Below are 27,290 nucleotides of genomic sequence, written 5' to 3' on the forward strand. Positions count from 1 at the left end.
AGAGGGCAGGGAGCTCCGCCAAGACAGACCCTACAGCACAGTGTCTGCGCATCAGCAACTCCTCCTCCAGCAGCAGGAAACTATGGTGCCAAACACCAGCTGCTGACAGTGCTTTCAGCGATATCAGCATTTTCTCTAAACATCTCCACCATCAAAGCACTGGCAAGGCCCAGGCAGGGATATCTAAGGCACCATGAGGCAAGGGCTGGACAGCATTTGTGCCTTAAAAACAATGACTATCATCAGTTGGAGGCCCAGGTGAGAAGCTGATTGTGGAACTGTGGGCCAGAGATGAAGAGAAATGGCAGCTAGCATAATCCAGAACCAGCTGAGCCCCCATCGAAAGAAAAACACTTGAAAGATGCCCTCTTCATCAAAGCAGGCAGGCCTTCAGGTGGAGAAACAATCCGTTTGACTCCAAATGGAGCCAAGGTTATTTACAACTGATCTGAGGAGCAAGCTGTGACAACAGGATGAGAGAAGTCAGTACATGAAAGAGAAGGTGGACAGACATCCACATGGAGATGTGATAATAAAATGAACTCCAAAAAGGTATTCTGTAAAGCTCCCACTTTGATTCCTACGCTTTTCCTACAACATACCTTACACTTGAACCCTTCTGAATCAAGTACTTACCATGTTAATGGTTTCCATCATGGGAGATGACTTGACAGCACTAAGTCTGGCACTATCCATTGCAGTCTAAAAAAAAAGGAAAAAACCAAAACCAAGTGTAAACTCAACATGAAAACAGTGGAAAGGGCAACATCAGCTATAACTCACTACCTCACAAACTCAAACCAAAATCCATTTCAGATCCATACAGGCAGAAAGTAATTATGTCTACAGACTATGAATGTCTCCCTTTCAAAGGCAGATGGATGTTCTAGCTGGAGTACAGGAGCTAAACCATGCACTCCTGACATCATGGAAATGAAAAAGAGGAAGAAAAAAGAAGAAAAAAAAAAAAGAAGGGAAAAAAGAAAGAAAAAAGGGAGGAAAAAAAAGAGAAAAAAATCCCAGTCTGACTTTTTGTTCACTCCTTTCTCATTTGCAAAGGGCAGAGTTTGACTCCTTTCCCTCCCCACAATGAAATTAGCTAAATTCGCTTCTGAACAGTGGGTTTCAGTCATTTCCCCAGACGACTGCTACTGATTAATATGGTTCTTTGAGACATTAAAGGACACAGTGCTGACAACATCCACCTCCAGCCCATAGTGCTATGGCACACCTTCTAGTTTATGTTATGAGAAGTCCTGCAGTTAATCCCCTGCGAAAAAACAGCAGCAAAGTTTGACAGTACAGGTGCATTCCAGATAATTATTACAGACTCTCTCTTCACCTGTTTCACAGTTCTACATGAAGCTGAAGTGACATTTAACAGTTCTTACTAAGATTGTTCTGAAATATGTAATGGTCTAGTGAATTAAAAAAATCCCAACCCTTCAAAAAAACCCCCACATTTGTCCAGCCATATTCCAATGACCAAACTTTTTTTAGTAACTTACTAGCTATTTCTCTTTGCATCTTTGAACACCTCTCAACCAAATCTGCTATTTTTTTGTTCACTGAATGAAGCTTCCCATTCCCAATGGGAATGATACTTTCCCATTATAATTGCACTTACTTTCTCCTGATCTGTTGCACAAAGACTCAAATAATTGAGGACTTGAGGCTCCAGCATACTCAAGGATTCCAGCAGGGCTGGGATAAGTTTTGGTGCATGAGGTTTCAGCATAGACCCAGCACTTTTACTGATCTTCACGAGAGTGTTAATGCTGGAAAAAGATCAAAGGGAAGGTCAACAGAGAAACACACAGACTTAGCTGAAAAACCTCTTTGGTCTACTCTAATCCAGGACCAACAAAAAGGCCAATCCAAATGTCAGATACACCAATATAAATCTCCCTGCAAACAAAAATCTGTGTATTTTTCTGCTTAAGCAAAAACATACCCTAGCCCTGAGCTTTCAACTGATGCTATGCTTTGCACAGAGATTGCTTACTTTGGCCAGCAAATCACAAAGGGAATGGGCAAACAGGCAGTACTACAGACAGATGTAGGAATAAATAACACATCTTCATGTTTTAAAGAAGCTCTGGGCAGTCACCCCAGAGACATTATCTCTGCCCAAGGAAAAACGAATTACAACGATCTGTTCAAATCCCACTTCTCAGTATCAGACTGACCACATCTCTCAGGCTGCATTTTGACAAAAGGTTTTTGTATCTTCAAAAGGGAGGAAAAAATTCAAGAAATATTCACTATAATTTGTTAGGAGCTTTCTAACCTTCCTGGATAATCATGTTCAATCAAAGAAAATTACTTTTGCAAAGACCAGCTACACTCCAGGTCTGAATTTTCCAGCTTTTCTGTCCTTCAAGCAAATGAAGGAATAAACAAGGTTACAAAGTGACAAGCATATGAAGTCCCTACACATCAAGGGACATCAAACCATAACATGACATAAAACGTATCTGAACAGTGTGACCAAATGCAGCCGCCTCTGGGACGTGAACTCTCATTACTCACAATCAGTCATGAAATAAGACCAGCCTGTTTCAAGCACTACCGTGGGATTTTTTGTTTATAAGCAGAATAGATATGCCAGTCTTGAAAGACAGCCTCAAGTGCAGCAAATGCTTGCAGATCAGTTTGCCAGTGGTACAGGGAGAAAAGAACTTCCTGCTGGAAACTGAATTCGGGTATTTGCAGAGAGGCCAGATATTCCCAAAAGATAGGTAGAGTTCCCAGGGCTGCTGTTTGAACTCAGTAAGAAAAGGACTCAGCAGGAAAGCTGTTTTGGGGAGAAACTTGTCGCTTCAAACACAAAGAGCATCCTGCAACTCAGGGGAACAAGCAGAGTCTCTTTGGGAAAAATCATGACCCGACCTCCAGGGAACTTACATGATGCAAAACTAACCTGAGAGATCGGACTTCAGCAACTGTGCTTACTATTCCTTTGTCTAGGAGGCAAGGGAGCAATACAGCTATAGTCTTCTGACCAGCTGCTCCTTTAGAGGGATCACACATTTTCACACAGACCTGGGGACAGGTGAGAATCAGTGTTACAAGCATGTACAAACCTCCTGCTGAGATTACATTAAAGCACCTTCTCTGTCAGACAGAAGAAGCCAACAGCAACTAGAGCAACTGCTCACAGCCAAACCCAGGCTGTTACACCTCCATTCTCCTCTCCAGGAGGTAATTAAGCCCTAAGCCACAACTCTAAAAGGAGTGTCAGCTATGGTCAGCTTCCAGAAAAGGCAAACTCAAGAGCCCAGCAGGCCTTGATCTGCATCTGGATGGAGATGGACCAAATGACCTCTCAGTTGAGGGACAGCCTATCTCAGCCACATGGATTCAATCATTGCACAAGGCAGAGCAGCAAGTCCTAGATTGGAACAGATTCTGCAATTCCAACAACATTTTGGGACCAGATCACCACTTGTGCCATTGAAATGTCATGCTGCATGCACTGTGAAGGTCGTGACTTCAAACATAGCTCTTAAGATCCCTTTCCGTTTCCACCGATGTGACTCTTTGAGGAAAACCAAACAAAATACTAAGTCCTTTGTGTACTACACTGAAAAAATCTTGTGTCAGTAACCGCACCAAAGAGTGAAGTCCAAACTGGATTACTTTTTTTCACACCAGTGATGTTCCACTGGGCTTGGTCAACTAGATCAGTTTGGCTTGGTCAACTGTTGAAGTTACAGGAAGTTTCCTTAAATCACACTCCCAAGTGGTGGAAAAAAGGACATCAGAGGAAAAAACCCAGTTCATTATATACCTGCTTTGGTTGTATAGAACTTAACATCACATTATCCTCAAGCAGCAGAACTTCACCAGCATCAACAAAAGTACAGAAGAGTATGTGGTCAAGCTTATTATGATAGCTTTCTAGGGGGCTGTTCTGTTTATCACAACTGCCCCTTATACTAGAGATCTTTTCAAGAAAACGGTCTATGGTAAACAGGTCACTCCTGTAGATATGATACTGAATGATTACCTGACATCAAAACCATACACGTCTCCATGTGCAAATGACAAAATTAAAGAGTTTTTACCTTGCTTAAAGTTTTTAGGGCTAGTTCTGCTGCCTTTCGCACAGTCTCCTAAAAAAGAAGTCAACAATCCATTGTTACTATTTTAAAATCTACTATAGAATGATTCGCATTAATTGATAAGTATAACACTAGTACTGACAAGGCTATATTAATGGCTAATACTTAATATAATATCTTTCAAAGAAATTTTGGCTTTGGTCCATCTGAGTATCTGGTCTACTCAATAACAATACATCAACAATCCTGCCTGACACCGCCAGGTTGTCTGTGCTTCTATTCACGTTTGTCTCTGTGATATTATTTTATTGGTTGTCCTTTTCAAAACACCCCCCCCCTCCCCCCCCCAATAAAAAATGCCAAACAAACAATAAAATCCAAAACCAAACCTTCTACTGCAACAGAACCTTCTATTGCAAAAAGAAGTATACAGTGCTTTGGGTATGCTTTATCCCCTCCTCAATATAATGCCTGGTGCTTACTGATGCTTTACTCAACTGAATGTCTAGGACTAGAGAAAGATGGACTAAAAGCAAACAGTAAAATTAGTGCAGCTCTGGTGGCACATGACACCACCAACAACTAGACTCTTTAATTTTACTTGTACTGATGAATTAAGCAGTATCTAGCAATATTCCTGGGTACTGAAACACAATCACCTGGACTGGTAATGACTTAGGACATTCTTGGAAAAAAATGTGGCCTGCGACAAGTAGACCTTCCCAAAACATTTCCAGGTAAAATTCAGGAATTAGATCCTTCTCAAAAGGCAGTCTGCAGGCAGTTGCTCTATTTTGGAGGCTGATATAGCTCATTAGCACTGAGGCAAAACTGCTGAGTTGGTTTCAGTACCCAGGAACATTTCTGAACACACTAAATCTATTAGTATGGAAGCAACTTCCTGGTACACAGCACACTTTGGAAAACAGCTCAGCCTTGCTTAAGCTTGAGCAGAGAAGTCTGGAACCAGAGAGAACACAGCTCAAACCCGGAAGGACCCGAGGACTCTGACTTCCTACATGCAAGTCATTTAAGCACACAAGCAGCCCAAAATAAATATTTCTATACTTGAGAGTTAAGCAAGTACTTAGGAATTCTTTTATATCCAGGAAAAATGCTGAACCATCAAGAATAAGCACAGTAGGAATAAAAACCAACACTTAAAAACATGAGAAACATACATAAAGAACTTCCAAGGTGGCATGGAAATTTTAACTGCAAGGGGCCTGAATTTCTAGTCTGCTTAATACCCAAAACTCCCACTGGCTTCAACTTGACTTCTCAGAGAATCTCTCTTTAAACATCTCAGAGCTTGACCACTGTACTTTCTGTTCAAGATTCCTGTTCAATTATCAGTGCCATTACCTTAATGTCATCTTGCACTCTGAATAGGATTTCCCAGATCTCTGGAAGCTTGTCTATAATGTCATCCAAAGGTCTTCCTCTTAGTAAGTCATTCAGTGCCAGACAGCTGCAAACATGAAATTTTATTTCCTTCACATGGTGTACTTATTTGATATAGGTGTATATACAGATATGTTTATAAATATAAGTAAATGGTTAAAAAACCTGAGAATTGTTTCACATTCCTATTTTCCCCAAACCCTAAATCTACTCTGTCGTAAGAACGTCTCCTTCAGCAGAGAAAAAAAGTTCAGCCAGTCAGGTGAAATCTGAAACAGGTGACAGCAAGTGAGAAAGGCCGCTGTAGTGAAAATTGCAAACATTCCAGTTACAAAATTTTTTCTTATACTATACTACAGATTTCTTTCCTCTAAGTATAGTATAAGAACAAAACAAAATAGTCTAAAGTCTAGAACTGAAATTAAAATTGAAGTTTTCAATACAGCATAACTACAAACCATTATAAACAAAAAGCAGTTTATTAAAAATGCTATACCAACTGGCATCCTGCTGCCAAGTACGTATATAGCCAGGCTGCCAAGATTTTCTAACATTAAGCAGTATTTCAGGTCCAAGGACAGGTAGGAACTTTGTGACCAGAAAACTCCTCCTTCAAAGAACGTTGTTTACTATCATGCTCAAGCTACATGCAATAAAAAATTTCAGGCTCAATGAAGCAAATAGCTTCAAGATTGTATCACACTTCAAGTGCAGACTACAAGACTGGGCTCTATCCTGATGAAAGGACGCATCCTCTTTTCCCCCTCAACTTCTTCAGCTTAACAAGTTTATGGTGAAGAAGAGAAAAGAAGAGAGTTCAAAGAAAAATCTGTTACTTTTCGTAGCAATACCTGGATTCCCTGATCCTCCACAGACTGCTGGTTAGGTTACTGATCAAATCCTCAAGAATCTCCTTCATGTACTTATCAACCTATTATTAAAAAAAGGAAAAATCACGAAACAAGCATGGACTGTGCATCCTTGTCCTGTAGTCTGAAAAAAAAAAGTCCTTTTGGACAATACAACCTGCTTTCAGCCACAGCAGATGAACTGATGCTTGCCAGAGCTGACCCCACGCGAACTTACTCTGACTTTGCTTTACACATGCCTTTCTCTGCACTGCTTCAGGGCTTAATGCTGTGACAGAGACGACGAGAAAACAGGAAAGTCCCTCAGTCCTTTATTAACTGAACTGTTTAGATGCAGCACCAAACACATATTTACAGGAGAAGCAGTTGTGCTTTGATGAGGGATGACTTCACACTAAGATCAGCTTCGGTAGCAGAAAAGATTTGCAAACCCAATTCCAGGCCTTACAGAGCCAGAGCAAAGGCATCTCACGAAAATCACTTATTCCTAAAACTTGTCTGGGAGGAGTTATCGCCAAACTGATGGAACAGCCTCTTCCCATAGGCTTCCTCCCACTTAAAAACTGAGAAACCATATTTAGGTGCTCTTGCTCTAGGAAGGGCATCTTAGGCCATAAGGATTTCTGAAGAGCTTCTCAGAAGCAATATCAAAGCAGTATTTGTGTGGAATATGAATTCCACCACTTCGTGTGAAAGGACCCCTTTAAGTAAAGTAAATCATAAACTTTAACACTGGCCACACAAACAAGGTCTGCGATATCCTTTCACATGTAAGAGGCGGTGCAAAACCTCTGCACATCCTCCAGCTCATCCATGGATTCAAGCACCTCTTTCTCTGTAGGACAATACCTCACCTCTTTCTGCACAGCCACTCCTTTCACAAGATGCAACTGTCCCATGAGGACCTCTGAGATTCTGCTGGCTAGCAGCAAACCCACTACTCTGCACTTTGCTGCTCACTCACCATCGACTTGTCGGTGACCAAGGCATTCCAAATGCTGGTCATTGCCTGTCGAATGCCCAGGTTGGGGTCAAACTGGTAACGGTAGAGCCGGGGAAGAAGCTGGGGCAAAAATGGAGCCAGCTGCTCTCCAGCCTTGGCAGCTATCACATTGAAACCAAAAGCTGCTCCCTGAAATGATGACAAAAGAGTATTTGTTGAAACAGTCTGCTCACTCAGTTATTGCTCCTGGGCACATCACAGTCAGTGGCAAAGTTGACTGACACAGTCTAGATTTAGACTAAATCAAAAGGACTAGAATGGTACCAGAATTAGCCCCCCATCAGTGCTACAGTACCACAGTGATCTCAAGCATACAGTCACACTTAGCAGACAACATACTACTTCAAAACTTCCTTCTCTCCAACCTTCATTGCAAGATACCGATTGACCTCATTTGCAAAAGAGAATGGTGGAGAATTAAAACTATGAAGATTTGAGCATGTTCTTCCAAAAGAGATTCTTTGTCGGAAAAACTGGTGAGGGTGGGCCACTGCTTCCCTACAACTCTGCTGCATTTAGAAAAAATAGAATAACTTAGGAACTGGAAAACTAAAAATAAAATTACTCTACCTTAGCTCTACAACCTGAAATTTCTGGGGATTATAATTTTGCATCTGTCCATATTTACTTTAAACTGAAGTATTCTTACATACTCTTTTCTTTCTCCAACACTGTCAATTCTAACAGTGGAACTGCTGCTCACCCATGAAGTCCCACGGGATTTGGCAGGATAGCCCAAAAAGAAATTGCTCAATACAGGCAGTGCAGTGACTGCCTCTAATGACTTTATGTTTCCTGACTTGCAGTGTCAAAAGCTGCCTCTCAAAACCTCATGCTAGGGATTTCACAGGACAGGATGTGCTGTCTGGGTTAGTCTAGAAAAGGAACAATAATAAAGACAAACTCTCAATTAGGAACACTGCTGTCAGGAGCAAGAGGTTGCAGAAAGTATAGGGAGGCATCATCTGCACGGCCCTGAACAGCTTGCTCTGCCTAGCTCTTGTGCAGAGGTTTGGAGCACAGATTTCCAGATGTCCCCTTCAACTTCAATGATTCTGCAATTTCCTCAAATGCTAAAGCTCAACCTACAGTTGCTGAGTGGATTTTCTTGACTCATCCTGGCTGGTGAAATTCCACAAGGGCCAGTAACCTAACTATGCTCCTGTGCTTCTGAATTCCCAGTGCAAAGCGAGGGAAAACGTCTTGAGAGACGTGCTGACTTCTCAAACTCTGAATGAAAGTTAATGCTGGGGCTTTTTTTTTGCACTAAGTGGTGTTGCCAGAGACTCAAAATCTCAGGTAGCAAGCACGAAAGAGCACAAAAGAAGATGCAGCTACCTGGGTCTTCTGCATGGAAGTGCATGAAAGGTGCTCTGCCCACTCCCACAGACAAAACAAGTTCTTCCATGCTTATGTAAACCCCATGAAAAAGTCCCCAGGTTAAAGCTCTGAAATGTACACTTAGATCTTAAAATTTATGATGCTACTTTTTTTTGGCAGGAAGTGGATTCAATAGTATTTTGGCTTTGCTAAAGGTTCCAGTAGCTTTAAAATATCAAGACTTGAGTTAAAGAAGGATACTTTGGACAACAGTGACTAAACTGGCGTATTGTCAACAGGCTTTTTAGCAACTTGTTGCTGAATACTTTTTGCTCTGCCTTTTTACATACTAAAGGTCACTTTCTCTGGCATCTGAAAATTCATCCAGTTTTGAAAATACTATCTCACTATTTGAACGCATCAAGACCTGGCCTCTAAGCACACTCAAAAGTAAAAGGAAGGATCACAGCTGATTCAGAGGGGTATATATGATGATATGAACCCTGTGGTACCAACGTTTTCTTGTAAGAATTTCAAGTAATCCTAAATTTGTTTCTCAGGCTGGTACATTTGCATTGGACATGACACCAAAGCATCAACAAATGGCCTCTACATGCAGTTATCATATAAGCAGAGCTTGAGAAATGCAGTTATTGTTTCCAGAGTTCACAGTGGGAATGGAAGTGGTATGAAAGCAGCAAATTACCTTCCGAGAATTCCACATGGCATGATGGTTGGCCAGATTCATGAATTTGTACACCAGGTCTGGTTGATTGAGATCACTAGCCAGTGAACAAAGCTCCTTGTAGGTAGAAAGACCTTGACTTTGGAAAGCAGGAGGGAAATCAGTGTCACTATTTTTAGCTACACAAATGCCACAATAGCTAAAGCTATAGTCAAATCACAGCCTAAAGCAGAGTATCTGTACTACAAGAAAATACTTATCGTAACTCAGAGAACAAAAAGGAACTAAAAGCTCAGGAAGCACATTTATAAGGAAGGGAATACTCTTTCAGCACTGACTGCATCTCTGTCATTGAGACTGTTAGTAAACTTACCCGTCTGGGGTTTTGCTCAGGCCACCCTGAAACACCACAGTTTCTCCAGTCATCTCATGTTTGGCTCTGGTAGAAAAGAGGTCCAATATTAGCTTTACCAAACTCTACCCTTGAATGGACTGCATGCTACAGAACAAGTTACTTGTTTTGCTTTATTAACTCAGTAACTTCCTACTCTTTCAGTTCCAATCCCACAAAAAACATACAGGTGTGCAAAGCCACACACACTGCAAGGAATCTCATTAACCTGTATCGTGTGTAATGTTAAGGAGATGCTGCAGAAAGTGATGGTTTTGCTGTGCAGTCAGAAGGTAAATGATGGCTTTTTATTTCTGCCCAGGCATCAGCCACATAATGGACAGCAAATCTCTACTTCAAAATGAAAAAATCCAACTTCCATTCATCTGATCTGTTCCTGTTTACCACCACTGGATCCCCACACTCCCAGCCTCCATTTTTGTCATTCAGAGTGGCCACACCCACACCAGGTTAGACAGGAGTAGGCTGTTAAGGAGCATTTCCAGCACTGACTGACATGATTATTAGCCAGGAGTCCTGTAGGATAAGCATTTTTTGCACTAAAGCTGACAAGTGAGCATTAACAACACTTTCTCAGCAAAAGGTACATTTCAGGCACAAGCAAGTCCCCAGTTCTGCAACATTCACATTGTTCAGAGTTCCTGCAAGAGGTCATTGTCCTTTGCAATTACACAATGCAGCAAGTAGGAAATCTAACCAAACCCCAGCTGATTTGAACTGCTTTAATCAGGACTGAATAATTATTTTGAAGCTTTGTTGAATGGAACAAAATCAGAACAACTTCAGTCACAACAAACTCTAAGCCGAATTAAGAAATGTCCCAGTTTGACCCACTGGCAATATATGGATATTGGCTTGCTCTTAGCCACAAAACATCTTTACACACACAATAGAGGCACATTTTTGTTCCCATCAGACACATAGCTCAGAGTACTGTCTCACTGTGTTCTGAGCTCACTGTACCTTTTCCCAGTCATAAGGGTATCAACAAGTGTGGTGACTAGCTCTTGCTGATCCTGTTCACTTCCTAGTTCATATATCAGCCCAAGACCTTTTGAAGCAACATCTTGACTAAGCTCTGCAAGAGATTTTACAAAGTAAAATTAAAGATAAGCATGTAATTAAGTAATACACACATTTCAAAAACAAGATTCAACCAAAATCATGATCCAGCAAAAGGAGCTCTGTCCTGCAGTTCACAGCTCTCCATTTTAGAGCAGATCTAGTCTGGCAAGACACAAGCTTTGCATTTTGAAGCAGCAATTTGTTCTGAAGGCATACCCCTCATCAAATTAGGTGACATCTTCTTGTTAATATTGTCACTGCAGCTTTTGAAATAGCAGAGAGAATTCCAAGAGCCATAAGCATTCTGACACACTGCTGGCCCTGGAAGTCCCGCAAAGTTAACAGTAATACTCTCTTCAACTTCAGTGAGCTTTGGATAGGCTGCCGGATGCCACCCTTTCCACTAGCTGCTGTGGGCAGACCAATAAGCCAAAATCTGCTAGCTTAAAGAGGGTTCCTGTCCATGCAGAAGTCTGCGATATGCATCCTGCTGCCCAAAGCAGAGCAGAAGTAGCACCACCGAACAGTTTCCGTTATTACAGTCAGAAGGGGCAAATGCAGAAAAAGATTTGTGCTTGGTTAGCAAAACACAGAAAAAAGCTGTGCTTCTTATCTCCTACATGTGACGCCTAGAAAAGAAATCATTCCCATGACATCAGAAGTGGGATGTTTCTACAGTCACCTTTTAACGCTGACTGACAGAGAGGGTATAGGTGACTTTCCGCCTGTTCAAAGATTCCCTCCATTCTGTTAAAAAGCCCAGCAAAAGACAAAACTCTTAAGATGTGATAGTACTTACCATCACTATCTGACAGAATTGAAATAAATGCACTTTGAATATCCTTGAGATGAGACTGTAAGATGAGAAAAAAGGAGATTATTTTTATCTCAGGTTTTGGATCCTTTGTCTGGTCTCAAGGCAAGTTCCTAACAGATAAACAGAGGCTACTGTATCAATGGAGTGGCCTATTTGAGCTACACCAATGACAAGAACTGCCCTCCTTTCCAGACAGGTAAGCAGCAGCCTGACTGACATTCACAGAAGATAACAGTTATTTGTCCAGCACTTTTTTACAGCTACCATGCCATTAGTAAACCCCATATTTTATTTTCCTTGTCTAATACATGGCAGTAATGTGTCATAAATCTGGCTTGCAGCCAGATGGGGCTATCCTCTGTGCAAGGACGTCTCTTCTTCATCCCCAAACTAGTGGATTTTGCCACCTTCCACAAGATTCATTGTTTAGACAGGTGTAATATGCAGCAAGGTTTTTACATGTAACAGCTTATATTTGAGAAGCACCTATTGCCCCAAAGCTCTTCATCATTACCTTGAGAGCACAAAATGGTTATATGGTCCCATCAGAGTCTGTAGTATACCTCTATGCAGAGAGAGGACATTTTGGTTGGGAATGCTTTATTAAGTCCTTGTACAGGATCTTTCACATTCTCTCATTACAGACAAGCACCCTAAATATTAGGTTTTCATCAAAGCACACCAAAAATACACAGTACATGCAGCACATTGTAACTGCTCCTAGTTGTGATAAACTCTGTGAAACAAATGAGTCCAGGAATTCCATCTAGTTCTGTCCCTTCTTCCCCTCCTAGACCTCCTTTTAATATTTTACAAAAATAAATCCTAAAAACTATACAGACACCAACCTCATCTTACCAAGGGGAAGGTGTACTGCTACTTCATCTTAAACAGCTATTTACACTAAGCTTACTCTGACCTGAGTGCAAGTCAGATGTTTATAAAGGTGCCAAACAGCCTCATTCATCTGCCAGTTAGTATGTTCCTCTAGTAACAAAAGATAAACCATGTCTCAAAAAGACCTCAATAAGGACTGCAGCAGCACTGGGGGAAAAGAGGCAATGAAAGTGAAGGGGAAGGAAGGGACAAAAAGGAGGTGAGAAGCAAAAATAGGGACAAGGAGCCAGTGTTAGGAAAGAGCATATTTCTTACCTTAATTGCTTTGTGCGTGCTCAGCTTCTTCACCATTGATAGAAGCCAGATGCAAGCTGCCTGCCTAATGTGTGGGTTGGGGCTGACAATGTGCTTGTTCAAAATAAGGTCTAGGACCCAGGGAACCACGTCATTCACTTTCAAATCTATATGAAAGAGAGAAAGGTGGAGGGGGGGGAAGATTTGAGAATCGGCCACACCCATTTTTAATTTCAATATAATGTGCAACAGCAATGAAAAATCTAATCAGCCCATGAGTACTCAGGTGACACCTTAATCTCTCCTTATTCAGGAAAAGCCTTCACTGGAGTCACTGGGAAACTATTTCTCCTAATAGAAACACTGAATAGAGTCCTCCTAACCCTTCATGAAAGTGTTTCAGCGCCTGCGGCCAAGACTAGGTACCACTCATACTGCATAAGATTCAGTGCACTACTTTTTTTTTTTTGTTAGGACGCAAAATTTCTGGAGCAACAGCATGGTTTGGTTTCCACCTCCTTCTCCACATGCTCAGCTTTGCGTACACTTGAGATCTAAGACCACTCTCACAACATTAAAACACCTATTTGCAGGTCTGAGGCTGATATTTACAGCTGCCTGTTTTGAAGCTAGCATTTTGTGATGTTTGTATTTTAATGGGTACAGAAGCTTAGTCTTTAAGTAAAATTTCTGCATTTACTGCATGTAAGTGTCACTTAATCACATCAGTCCAAGTTGCTGGAAAAAGACATGCAATTTAATTTTCTAACCCTGTTTTCCAGTGCAGGCCTCAAAATGCTATTTTAAAAGGTTTCTGTATGTTAAACATGAAACTAATGCAACATGGCAAAACAAATGAAAAAAATAAAACAAATGCAGTGTCAACTGGCAATGAATTAGACTTCATCAAGAAGCTATTTAAACAGCATATGAAATAAAGTCTTCTAACCTCTGAGCAGATGGACCTGAAGAGGTGACATGACCTGTATATAATCCAGCATTACAGAACACCGAGCAGTGCATTAACAAACACAAAATGTCTCGTACTTCTACTGTTACAAATCAAACACCACAGAAATAAAGTTATGGAGCCCAGCATTAGTCCAGAACTGTGAGATTTTACATTCCTCAACCCAGCCCCTGTATTAGGAAGACCCACCTGAAGGAGAGATATATTCCTCTTCTGTGACTGTCCACGCATCACGTGCAGCCACCGAGCTGGTTCCTACAGCAGCACTGGTAATAGCTTCCCCAACGGTGAACTGAAGTTCTATTTGTTTGGCCTGAAAAACACAATAGAGCCTCACTGACAGTACTAATTAAACACACACCAAAACTTTTGGCACTTACTCCACAAAACCACAGTCTCTCTCCCAATCCCAATTCTCAGCACCAATTTGCAGTAAGATCACTCTTTTGGTGAGCTTCTGAGACTATGTGGCACCTCAGACCCACTGAAATTGATGGAAACTGAGGTGATGTCAAACTCTCCAAAAGGAATGATAAGAGCTAAAATTTCCACACTTATTTTTAAAGTGTGCCTCCTACAAAGCATTTGCTAGTGTCTGCAAAAGTTCCACTTAGTGAACAGAAAGAACTGGAGAGACAGGATGAAAATAAAACAAAGTTAGAACAAGACTGCCAGTCACTAACAAAAATTAATGTGGCTTTGTTATAGTATGCAGTAGTAAAAGATACTCCTATAATTCCATCCAGAAGTTGACCATCTTTAAGAGATGCACAAATTTGTTTTTCACATTGAAAGAACTCAGACAATACTTTGTTTTGCTTCTCTGTCCTCTTTCCACTATTCTCTAAGCCCTCAGGAACAGAATGTGCAGAACTCTGCCACTTTCTTGTCATTATTTATGATGAATCTTGAGTCATAAGAACTGATTTCCATACCTGCTGAGTACCTTCTAGATTGCTTTCCTTACTCTCTGGAAGCACAAAATGCTTAGGCATTTGGAGAAGTAAGCCCTTAGCTTCCTGCAATCTAAGATAAATTGGTTTTTTTCAAGCACATATTTTATAAAGGAAGCTGTAATGACCCTAAGCAGTTACAGGAGATAAACACGGCACTTAGAAACATCATTTTATGTTTGCGTACACAATGTTCTTACTATTCTTGCTTGTTTGATCACATCAGATTGGAGGACTCAGCAAAGCCAGCCTGTCTGATACTCAATAGCTGTTTCTACAATGCTGAATCCTATGTCAGTATGAACAAGGAAGAAAGGTAAAACAAGCTGTAAATGAAAAACACTAAAAAAGCTCCTTGACTATTTAATTTTGCTGTCTGGCATATTGCAATATGTATAGCAGCTCTGAAGTACTGTGAAAGAATGCAGTGCTCTACACCGATGTATTTAGACTGACAACAGATATATACATTTCTACAAACAAAGCTTCTAATTCAAGTGAGTTACATCAGCTGATGTAGTTCAGATGAAGAAGGTGGTGTATTTATATTATCTACTTTTAGGGTACTTTTGAAGGCCAAAGTACAGACCTATGGCTTCCTTACTATAAGCTCTTAAGATTTTACACATACAGGTAGTCCTCCTGAAGGGGAACTCATATTCATCTCAGAGACTGGAGCAGAGACCTGCCTCTGCTCGCTATTTCAAGGCAGTCCTAAAAAACCCAGAGGCACTATTACAAAAAGACAGCTCCCCTTGTAAACCTTACTCTAGAGATATAAAAAGCATTCAAATAGAAATACTCACTGTGGTATAAAGAATAACACATTGATAGTGCCTCACCTCCACAGAATCCATTAAACCCTGCAACAGTAGCTTCTGGTGAGGAAAATCTTCATCTCCCACTGGGAAGTAACCTAATGTTTGTATTGCTCGTTCCTTCATCTTAAATACAAACAAAAAATAACACCATCACGTAACTTTCCTGTAAGTCCAGAAGATACACTTTAAACCCACTCCTTCTTATCGTTGCTGAAGTTTCACTTAAGGTACGAGAAGTTAGACATGCAAGTGACTTATTAGATCAATCAGTGCACCTCTCTTCTGAAACACAGATCAAAACAAATGTCCTGTTACCTTTGAGGATTATTTCCAGGTAAAAGAAGATACTCCCATTTTTCCTGAATTAAAACTATGACCATTCACGGTTTTCATCCCTTAAGCTCCTACTTATGACTATAGCAAGCACAAGTGATCAACTGCTAGACAACATTGGAAAAACCCTTAGCCTAATTCTGAAAACCCTTAGCCTAATTCTGACTCACTAAAGCCAATGATAAGCCTAATTCCTTTAAAAACCGGGGCTGAGTTTGGCAGGTAATACATAAACCTGGGGATGGAGCATTCCAGAAATGAACAAGAATCATAACAACACTAGAAAATCTTGCCTTATTTGTTTCCTTGCTGGAAGGGATTCGGGCCAATAAGCTTTCAACAAGTTGCAGCTTTGTAAATCCTGTTCCTTCGCTGGGGATTGGCAAGGGGCCATTCCTGCCAATCTCCCCAAGAGCCGTACAAGCAGCCACCACAAGGAAGGGAGAGGTGCTGTCCAGAAAAGAACCTACAGGCAAAAGCAAAACACAATGACTTGGATTTTGTATTATTCTTTAGCAGTGGGCAGGCAGGCACTTATATTTTACCCATGCAAGAAGCAAAGCGTTTATTTCCTCTACAGCTGGTAGGAAGTATTATGCTAGAACAAAATCAAAGTGAAAAGAGACACTGAGAGGATTCTAGGCAGTGGCACCGGTCCTAATTGTCCTATGTTGGTCTATTTGCTAAGAGTCCACCTAATTCTTGTTGAAAATGCATCCATGCATCTAATCAGATGACATTTTTACAGGCTGTAAATTCTATCACAGAGAGTGAACTCAAGATTACACCATCTATGGGCTGAATATCTTAGAAAAGTCCTCAGCCTGGGGTGCTTGAAAAAACAACTGTTACATGCAGCAAAGCCTTAGGCAGGAAGTTACCTATTGTCTCTGTCGTTGACTTTATGAGCTGTTCTTGTTCCGGAATGACTGCAGTGTTTGGCTGTTCTATGTCATGTAGCTCCATTGTTCTGATTTTCCCTTTGGCCAAGTACCTTCCTACTGTAAATCCCAAAGCCAACAAGGATCCATGTTGGACCTCCGGGCTCTACAGACAACACCAACAGTGCAGAAAATCTCATTTTCAAAGTAAGTAACACTTTGCACAAAGCACTGATTTAAAAACACATATGGACAAGCCAGATGAAAAGGCACCCTGAAGAAGGCAGAGTTCTAACACATAATGCAGCAACACAGAGTTTGATATTGCTAGTGCTCTCTGACGGATGGAGTCCTTTAAGATAAATTAACAAAACTCAGAAGAGGCTTAGGAGGACAGGTTAAGAAATCATCACCAGCACTCACATTCCTAAAGTCTACCTCTTGGTAGCTAGGCAAAAAAAATACTTAAAAAATCCAACTCATCTGATTGTAAGTACAGACTTACAAACATGAACTAAGATAATACTATACTGTCTCTGCTTAAAAACTGGGCATACTCAGATTAAGGGGACAAAATGTACACTTTGGCAAAAAGCAGTAAAGGGGAATTGCTCTAGATTCACATTGCCAAGAATGAGAACACACTTGGCCTATGAACACTGAAGGCAATGCCTCTACACAGTTCAGTAGGCCACAGACTGTGAAAACTAATTACTACAATTAAATGTCAAGAACATTCATTTGTCCAATGCTGATTTGGTGCTGAGACTAATGACGGTGCTCATTCCCACAGGTGAATTCTAACAAAAGGATTTTGTACAGAAATATGGCTGTGGGACTTAAATGCTACCTTAAAAAAAAAAAAAGGAAGGGGGCAGGGGCTTAAACTCAGATTAGTTCATGCATCTGTGTTTTATCACAATCCTGCAAAAAAAAAGTTGCATGAGTGCAACCGTGCTGCCAGGACAGGATCCTCAACCTAGCTTGGCCACCAGGGCCTGCTCCTTGTTGTGGTCTCACAGCAGCAAAGCCAGCTGAAGATGGGTTCCTTCCCCCCTCTCCACTTCAGCTATCCATTTACAGCGCAGTCCTTACTGAGCCACTAGAGATCCCCACCACCCCCAGCTGTACTGATTCAGTTGGGTTTGTACATTCACAGCAAACCAGAGCTCTAACTGACTCAAATGCAAAAATGCATGGGAACACCCTGGGTTTTTTTGTTTCATGAGTCACATCCCTCTTTATTTTCAGCCAGGTTCTGCAAAAGGTCAACCTTGGCTTCACAGGTGACTGGGGCAGAAAGCAGTGGTACGGGGCTGGGACCCATCTGTGCTAGCTTTGTGACCGCAGAAGCTACGCCCCACGTAAAAGTGAGCAATGACACAGCTTTGGCTCACAGACACAGCTTTCACAGATTCAAAATAAATCATGTTTGTTAATTACGGCATAAAGTGATCAGCACTTCTTGTCAGCATTTGCGCCTGTTACCTGCAATGTAAAATGATGGCCCATTAAGTCCTTCAGTGACTGATATAAAAATGGCTTGGGGAAATATAACCTAAAAATGCTACCTCTTTCCCTCCTTTTCAGGATTCAAGACACACCAGCACAGAAACCTGCCCAGTTTGTTTTCAGGACTTTTTCTCCATGCTCATAGTGGCAAAATGCAGAGATGAGTATCACGGGAGGGGGAAGGAGCTGCAGGAGGAGGGAAGGCAGGCAAACCCACTGTGTAGCGATGCAGCTGGCGGAGGGCTGCTGAGCAGTCCATGTGGGGTGGGAGGGAAGAAGGCAGCCCTCACCCGGCAAAGGCTGCTGGCAAGACAAGACCCAGAGGCAATGGGAAGCCAGGAGGCTCAGGAAGGGAGGGGAAGTTAAACATTTAATGAGTTAAACATTTTCTTAGTTCTGCAGGTACCTGTACACGCTCACAAAGAAGGAATAGGGAAACTGTTTGAGGTAGGCAGTGTGATCCATTACCACTCAATGGGACGAGCTGGCTAAAACTAGTTAAATACATGACGGTACTGGCTTTGCTTGGGAAGTGCCTCCAGGAAACCCTCCTACTGACCTTAACAACAGCTTCGGGGATTAATTTATTTAAAGATCTGTTGCACTCACCTACAACAAAAATCCCTTCTCACCATCAACTGGAAGCCAGCTAGTTAATTTTACACTCAGATTAAGGCTAATACAACCTGGACACACTGTGAGATTCAGACTTCCTATCAGTTACATGACAAGAGAAAAAAGAAGAAGCAGACAAAGGAAGATAGTTACATGGTTGTCTTTTGTCATCTTGATCAGCTGCTCCAAGGAGGCCCTAAGCTCATCTCCAGACATGGTAGACAGCACTACAGAATAAAACAGGGCTGCGAGCTCACGCATTTCTTCTTTGTTTGTGTTCATCAGGCTCTGCAGGAGTTTTAAAAGGAAACATAAAATATGGAAGCAGCTTCTTACACAGTCTGTTTATACAGTTTCAATATACAAGCACAACTGTCATGCAGCTACATAAATAGTACTTAACTCAGAAACCACTCTTCAAATCGACAACATTACCATTCAGTAAGAAACAAAGCACTCAATTCAGCAAAACATTCATTACACGCTCGGCGGGCATTTAGGAGGCAGATTACCACTAGCCACAAGAGGGCTGCCCACCCCTCTGCATTAAACACGCTCATTGAATCCTTAGCCAAATTTTGTCTTCAGAGAAGAGCTTCCATATTTTGCACCCATACTGAGCGATAAAAACCCTAAAGACACCATTTTTCCTGAGCTACTGGAGGCTTCCATTTCCTTTTTATTAATCAAAGGGGGAAAAAAAACTCAAGGGGTTAAACCAGTTAAATCCAATGGTGAAAAAAAAGAAATGTCCAGGAAATCACAGCTCTCAATGCAAATTTATCCACTTTGTATTAGAGATCTTGTATTATCTAAATTATAAAAAGTCCAATTTGGGAAGCCTCAGGTCATTTGTTAAGATATAATCTTACCTCTGCCATTAATTTGATGTATAATGCAACACATTCACATGAAAAACTCATACTCAAATCTTTGAATGGCTTGGGCCACCAGAAAAAGGCAAAAATGAGCCAAGCAAACAGACAAGAAATGAGATCTGTCAGGCTTATGAAACATAATTCTAACTTCAACTCAAAACTTGCATCAGATCACGTGGCTGACTGCTAACAAACCCCTGGACCTGTTCCTTCCACTTGGCAAAGCGAAATCACACAAAGGATTATTTACAACAGTATTTGTGGAACTAGATAGTATCAGTTACCACCCCTAGAAGCTTAATTTTGTAAATGGACACCAGGCCAAAGAAAATGAAGGTTTTTCTGCAAATGATGAGCAATACTGAAAAGGAGAATGTTTTTAAGTCCGCTCCTTTGAGGTTCATGCCTGCACTTAAATGAGATGTGGTAAACTGTATACAGTGTAAGGCAGCACAGGTATCAGCAGGAGAAATTATTAGAACACATTTTAATTTTTCTTTCACTCGATCAAGTATTTTTTTCTGCCAGATTCCCCCAATGAAAGTGAAGGCAACTTGTAAGAGCTTAGCAAATCCTGAATACTTGAAGTAAATCATGAAAAAGCAGAAAGTTGCCTGAGAAAAGAATCTAGGGAAAGCAGAATTCTCTTTGGCTTATTTCCAAGCAGGCTCCAGTTTAACCTTTTTTTGTTTGAGGTTAATAAAAAAAATGAAAAAAATCTCCACAGAAAGGGCTCTAAAACAATTAGGGATCTGATTAATCTCATTTTCTGAGAAGCCACTCACGTCTTCCCACTGGAACATTCCCATTCTTAAACAATTCGTTCAAAAATTTGCAGAATTTTGTTTTCAGTTTTCTTTTGCTGTTTAATGGATCTTCTGATCAAGGGGAAAAACTGACTGGCTATACCAACAGGATTAATGACATAGATTACCCGGAACATGTAGGTCAATGAACAAAATCAGTAACACCAAAGAACTAAAAAATAATTTTCGCCATCCTGCTACAGATAACATCTCAAGTTGTTGACTGTAAGTAGAAATACCAGATTTCAAATTAAATGCATGCTTGGAAATAATACTCCATTCCACCATGGGAAAATGACAGATTTTGCTAATGCCAAGCCCCCTCCACCAAAAAAACCCAACCCCCAAAAAAAGGGTTTTCAACATACCTTTATCCAATCCATTTTGTCAACAAATCTGGTGGCTAGTTTTTCTGGATACACTGAAACAACTTCTAGAAGACAATACATGACTGGCAAACCTAAACAGTTATCAAAGGATCAGGTTATTAAACAATTGCAGTATTTACAACAATCTAACAATCAGTGATAAAAAGAGGCTAAGAAGTATCAGGCATTTCAAAGCATTTGTTTGCAATTCACCAGGGATAACAAACAATACAGAATACTAGGGTATAGTATTTCTCAGAAATATTAGAGAAACTAGTAGAAGCAAACATTCTGGTAGCAATTTGTTCTAAAGGCATTCAAGTGCTTTAAGACTACACTTGTCGCAGATACGCTATTAGCAGAGTGACATAGCACTCACTGGTGAGGAAGCTGTTATAGACAAAGGCCTCACAATTTTAAAGCATTATGTCAACCGATGCTACAATTTTACTGTCCTGCTTTCTCCCACCTACACAGCAGCGTAGAAGAGAACAAGTTTAAACTGAAGAGTATATAGTCCATGTTGCAACTCTTGTGATGGCTGCAGCAAAGTTCAAAGCACTGGGTGTGGCAACTCATTTCTAGTAAGAGAAGACTTTTCTTTTCTTCAAGATGATGCTGCACACCGCTTCTTACCTCCAACACTAGCTAACAGCTGCTGAAGAAGGCCAATATATATATGTACAGGGTTGGTTTCTCCACTTTTTGAAGAGGAGGAGGAAGAGAAAGATATGTGGTTGCCAGACATGAGGTTTCTTATATAACGTCCAATGGCTGGAGCATGATCTTGCATATCTGCCAAGCTCTGCGAGGTTGGCACCACACCTGCACTGTGAGCAAGACACATCCGCAGATACAGAACTATCTAAGTAGAGGAGAGAAAAACACAGGATACTGAGTGTGTGAGCACTTCGAAAACCATTGAGGAGACAAGGTAAAAGAGCAGGGAATATGCTGTATTTAGTGTAACCAAAACAATACAGTTTCTTCTTTAATCAAATCTAGACAGAAGAGTCAGCATGGAGACAGGAACAAATATAAAGCGTAACAAACCTTAGGACCAGTTTCTGCAATATGCCTGTGTAAGGAGACAACTCTACAGCGCCTGCATCACTCTCAAAAGATTAAATCATACACAGATTTTTGGTTTATCATAAGCTGATGCAACCTCCTTGCAGGCAGTTCAGCCTGTACCCTATACCAATTTGGCATGCATACAAATGCAACCCAATGCTTTGCTAACACAGACCTTGCATCACATCTGAGTTTGTGTCTAGAGATCACTGAAGCCAGGGAATCTGCTATGAAAAGAAGAGCCTCAAGGAGCATAATGGGACTTTCGCACAGGATTGCCAGTTTCTCTCTCTGAGCGGCTATTACCTTAGGCATGCTGCAGAAAGCAGTGAAGCAGCCCTCTTGGGAACATTCCCCCCACCCTCCTCGAAAATCCTGTTCAGACTGCCGTTTACGGACAGACAGATAAAGGATGGAGAGTTAATCCCAACATCTGTTTAAAAGAGGAATTTTAGAATGTAGGGTGACTTATGGTAACTGTTGGCTTCTTATGCTATCCTCTAAATAAATAATGGTACACATATCCGAGGAAGTACATCCAGACAATTACCTCTCCAAATGTGGCAGGATTGAAAGGCAACGCTGCAGTTCCAGTCATATATTTAGCCGGAGTTTTCATTCGGTGAGAGGCCTAAACAACAGAGTATATTAAGACTGGAACAGTCAGACCCATGAACAGCAGAGAGGTTCGTGTTGGAAAGGTCAACGAAATTTTGCTGATGCAACTATGTTTATCCTCCACTTAGCAACTGAAAATGTACAACAGTTCTATAACAAGAAGGGCACAGTGCACTTGGTAATAGTACAGTTTAGGTCCATCAACTTTACGTCTCTATCGACTCAGAAAGTGGAAACTCTGAATTCATGAGAGGGAACGGCAGGGGAGGCTGGAGGAGGACAACATTCTTTCTTCCCCTCAGGAGAAAAGAAGTGCTTTAGAATCTAAAAACAAAATACCTCATAAACTTCCAAACTCTGAGACGCCCCAGCTGACAGGCAGCCAGGAAGCTTGGAGATGGCAGCTCTGCCTGGAGAGGCTGCAGAGCAGCCAGGCTTCCCCAGTACTGGGAGGTGGGAGCCCTGTGCTGCACCAGCCAAGCCCAGGGAGTCTCTCAGACACTGCCACCTGCTAGGTAGAAGGCTGCTGCAGCAAGTGAGCAACTCCTTTCCGTGGAAACGTTAGCTTTGACAAGCAGGAATATTCCAGCAGAAAAACATCCGAACAGAAGCTTTCCAGTAACGCCCACTGCAAACGCTGCAGAAAAGCACGTCCGTATCCCCTAGGTGATATGCACATCAGTGCTAGGGCTGGTTTCAGCAAGGCAGCCTTGCATCTGAATAAACACACAAGGCAGCTGCACAGAAGTCAACAGATCCTCACATCTCTTAACATGCTCAGAATTCTTGCTGCACTGTAACTTCAATGACATCCAGAATCATTAGTGAAAACCTGAATTAGTGAACCAGAAGATGACTCCCTTGAAGAATGGGTTCCCATCCATATCCAGAAGATCAGGTCCTACTCTTTGGCATGTACTTGCTGGCAGAGGGAGAGAAGGATCATGCTAACTCACGCAGGAAAGCTATTTTGCATCTTGGCCTGCTGTGCCAAGCAATGCATACAAACTTCTCCAACATCTCCAACACTCGCAGAGTAGTCATGATATGTGAAAATTCACACTTTGAGATAACTGACCAAAGAAATGCACCTCCAGGATTTTTTAATATGCCTTCAGGACATGTAAGGAAGACCTGAAAAGTGCTAAAAAAATTTTTTTAAATTCACCCAGGAGTGAGGGAATCTTGTTTTTCTCAGGAGTGATTAAACTAGGCTGATTCATAGTTATTTAGTGACATTACAGAAGTCAAGGAAAATTTAAAAATGAACTACAAGGGGACAGGCATTTAATAGTGTTATCTAAAACTCAATCTTGGTTTCTCATTTTTTAATATCTATTTGAATAACCAATATTTTGTACAAAAGCAGGTTTTTTCATAAAGCTTCAAATACTTCATACACTAGCAGAGTACAACAGCAGAGTACACCACCAGCAGACTATACAACATTTCACAAGAAATCTCTCAGGTGTAAGAGTTCTGCTATCACAGATCTCTTGCAAAACCAGATGTGCTCCAACATTATATACTCCTGACATTTTTAAAAAAAGTAGACTACCAGAGGAAAAAAAAGTATTGTCAGTGACCCTCCACATCTTCTTCATAGCTTATAAGCCTAGTATAGCTACTATACACAGAAGTGTGTAACACAGACTAGATTTTAGCACCTCTCCAGATGATCTCTCAGTGCAAACAGTGAGACTAAACTCAGTGGTATGGTTCTTGGCATATCATTCCACTAGACTCGTGAAAGGTTATTTGCATGGCCACTATTTCCACAGATTGCAATGAAGAGGAATAATTAAGCCTTTAAGTCAACAAACAAGACTTCTTCACTTGTTCCAGTATCTCCTTTCCTACCCTGAAAATTTTTTTTTGTTTTCTGCACAATATTACTTTTCACCAGCCCAACCAGAGTGATCTTCCTATCCCTTCAAGAACATGCTTGTGAGCGAACTGTCTTTGTGAAACATGCTGGATTTATCACCCTTGAGCACTGGATTCCTCACTCCACACATATTCTGCACAAACAGCATCACAGCAAAATAATCCTTTTGTTGAAGGATCTGCCTCCTTGTTACTTAACACTTGGATCTCTTGCAATTATTGCCAGCAGCAGGTAACGATGAGTGCTAATCTTGGCAATGCAATACTATGTGTGGCCTTCACTGTGATTTTAGCTAACATTATTCCTCAGGGGAGGTGAGGGAGATGGATACAGGGAAGGGAAGACCACTTATTACATGCCTGAGCATCAGGCATGTATTTGTCATTTACTGGGACTGAAGTACTGTACCTTGTCTTGAATATAATGGACCATTTCAGGGAAGGAAGGCATCTGCTTCCCGGAATTCTCCTTTTCATTTTTACCAGGAAATGTTCTCAGCACCCGCTGGGCTTCTCCATGCACCTCCTCCCGCCTTTCAGAAGAAAAGATGAGAAACAGACATTATTTGCTCAGAACAAATGGCCTTTAATGAGCAATCAGATATCTTGGAAAGCTGGGGGAGAGAGAACAGTTTTTAAATTAGAAGTGGTTTTTTTGAAAGGAAGGGAAAAAAAGCTTGCATTAGAACTTTTAACGATTTGTTTATTTTAGACAGGGGGAAGAAAAATGATAGTGATCAGTGGCCTCTGGAACACAGTCTGGATCAGCCCACTTCTGCTCCTTTTACATCCGGCTACTGTTCACCACCAGTTCCTGGTTCCCACATCCTTGTTTTCCTACCTACTCCTCCTCCCCGTCATTTCCTATATTCAAACTTCAGCTGACACCTACCGGGTTTATCGCTATCTATTTAGCAGAAGATCAACTCCTGAAACAGTGCTGACACTGCAATGACAGAGCGGTTTGTTGCAATTGATCTGTTTAGCTTTCCTTAGTTACACAATAGCTACTCACATCAAAAATCGAGCAATGAAAGTAAGTTGGAAAAAACCCACCACTTAAATTGCAGTAACAGAAAACTGCAAATGAAATTATTACTGTAATTTAATGAGTCAACTGCTCCTCAGCAGAGAGTAGCAACTCTCACAAGTGCATGCTCCTGACTCTTTGCAAATATAAGCTAAAAATAGACTGATAGAATTTGCCAGGAAAAAAAAATTTCTAGGCACTGTAAAGGTGATTTCAGTTAATGCATTTTTACTTTGCAATTGCAATTGATCATTAATATGAAGTGCTTTAGTGACAGCAGTTCATCTGAAACAAGAAAAAGAATCCAAGCCAAAGACTACCATAAGGCACAGTAACAGTTCTCCCCAGATCTGTCAAGAATGCCCCTATGTAAAGGTTAATTTCCAAACTATCATACTTGATTTTCAGTGAGTGAGTTTTTATGTACATACATACATACACACATAAAAATGCATTCATATTTAATCCAAATATATATTGGATGCAAATATATATATGTGTGTGTGTGTGTGTGTGTGTATGAAAATAACTTAAAAAGGAAAACAACTTACGGGTCTCCTGCAGCTAACAGGAGTAAGTATCTGGAAGGGATATGATCTGGAGGGAATACTGTGCTAGCAAATTTCACAGCCACTTGACGTACTTGAACTTCAGGCTTAAAGAGAACAGACACAAACATATGGTTGAGTTTTAAATGAACACACTAATGACCTGTACTCACCACTTGTAAATCATCAGACATCTGTTTTGTCCTCTGGTACCAACATGACCCAAAGAGTTCTGGACACTGTTCTTGCTAACTTTTCATATGGCAGGAGACCGGGAAAAGAAAAGCTAGCTTCTCATATATACACAAGTGGAGAATGAAATGTTTAATTAAATACATGCACATTTGGGGGAATCATAAATCAGGATTATCGCTAACTCTTAGACATCCAAACTGCACCACCCAGGCAGTTTTGAAATGGAGAATAACATACACCATCTATCCACACAAAACAGAGCTGCGCTTAGCACATATGCACAGCCAGAGATGGAAAAGAAACATTAGCTTAGGGTGGTCATTCTCTCTGCTGGCTTCAGATAGTCTCAAAATGGTATTGCCTGGAGACCTAGATTGTTCAAGCACCCAGGCAAAAGAGTCATCAGCATGAAAATAGTCTCTTACACAGTTACTAGTGCCACCACTAGAAATACATGTAACTCTGCAGTCACCCTGCGTACCCATGCAAACACAGAGTATACATCTTTCTGAAAACCCAGACCTCTGGGGAATTCTGAACACAAACAAGATACTCAGTAAAGTAAGAGAGTCAGTGAAGTGTGGTTTTCTCTGGATTAGTGTCTCAAGGCTGAGTTCCTGGGGAGGTTCGCAGGTGCCTTACAATGTTACCAATCACACAGCACACTGAAATCCCCACTTAGCAGTGAATGATCCTTCCTACCAAACTCTTGCTTTCACAAAGCATTTCACAAGATACTGTCCTTGAAGCATCTACTTCTCAAAGTTTTCTCGGGAGGAAACTATGAGAAACATACAGCGCAATCACAATGGCTTTGTTTCTTTGCAAAACAGAACACAAATAGAAAACTGCATTGTCACCCTTCTTGCAGCCACTGTACCATATTAAAAATATTTCATCTCAGCATACGCATGCGCGCCCTTCTCCCAGACCAGCCAATACATTCAGTAAGAAAAGGAAGACCTGTTCCAAAAGTATATAACAGGAACTGTCAGGAAACAGGAAAACAATTAATAGCTCTTTTTTAA

General features: G+C 41.1%; 1 protein-coding gene across 3 annotated transcripts in view; it reads right to left on the bottom strand.

Annotated features, from left to right (window-relative positions):
* The window catches only part of ECPAS (Ecm29 proteasome adaptor and scaffold), a 65,768-nt gene that overhangs the window by 12,460 nt on the left and 26,018 nt on the right, over positions 1-27,290 (bottom strand). For all 3 annotated transcript variants that reach the window (XM_072860606.1, XM_072860605.1, XM_072860604.1), the window contains exons 15-36: positions 26,071-26,174; positions 24,899-25,022; positions 22,535-22,615; positions 21,547-21,775; positions 20,911-21,002; positions 19,012-19,146; positions 16,732-16,897; positions 16,144-16,316; positions 15,539-15,640; positions 13,933-14,056; positions 12,795-12,940; positions 11,625-11,679; positions 10,724-10,838; positions 9,722-9,787; positions 9,370-9,487; positions 7,305-7,472; positions 6,323-6,402; positions 5,433-5,538; positions 4,071-4,118; positions 2,924-3,045; positions 1,628-1,778; positions 637-702 (exon numbers count right to left, since the gene is read on the bottom strand). In XM_072860606.1, the coding sequence (XP_072716707.1) occupies positions 637-702; positions 1,628-1,778; positions 2,924-3,045; positions 4,071-4,118; positions 5,433-5,538; positions 6,323-6,402; positions 7,305-7,472; positions 9,370-9,487; positions 9,722-9,787; positions 10,724-10,838; positions 11,625-11,679; positions 12,795-12,940; positions 13,933-14,056; positions 15,539-15,640; positions 16,144-16,316; positions 16,732-16,897; positions 19,012-19,146; positions 20,911-21,002; positions 21,547-21,775; positions 22,535-22,615; positions 24,899-25,022; positions 26,071-26,174 (2,571 nt within the window). The remainder of the gene's footprint in view (positions 1-636; positions 703-1,627; positions 1,779-2,923; positions 3,046-4,070; positions 4,119-5,432; positions 5,539-6,322; positions 6,403-7,304; positions 7,473-9,369; positions 9,488-9,721; positions 9,788-10,723; positions 10,839-11,624; positions 11,680-12,794; positions 12,941-13,932; positions 14,057-15,538; positions 15,641-16,143; positions 16,317-16,731; positions 16,898-19,011; positions 19,147-20,910; positions 21,003-21,546; positions 21,776-22,534; positions 22,616-24,898; positions 25,023-26,070; positions 26,175-27,290) is intronic.

The sequence above is a fragment of the Ciconia boyciana genome, chromosome 4, assembly GCF_034638445.1.
Source record: "Ciconia boyciana chromosome 4, ASM3463844v1, whole genome shotgun sequence".
In the NCBI taxonomy this organism is placed as follows: Eukaryota; Metazoa; Chordata; class Aves; order Ciconiiformes; family Ciconiidae; genus Ciconia; species Ciconia boyciana.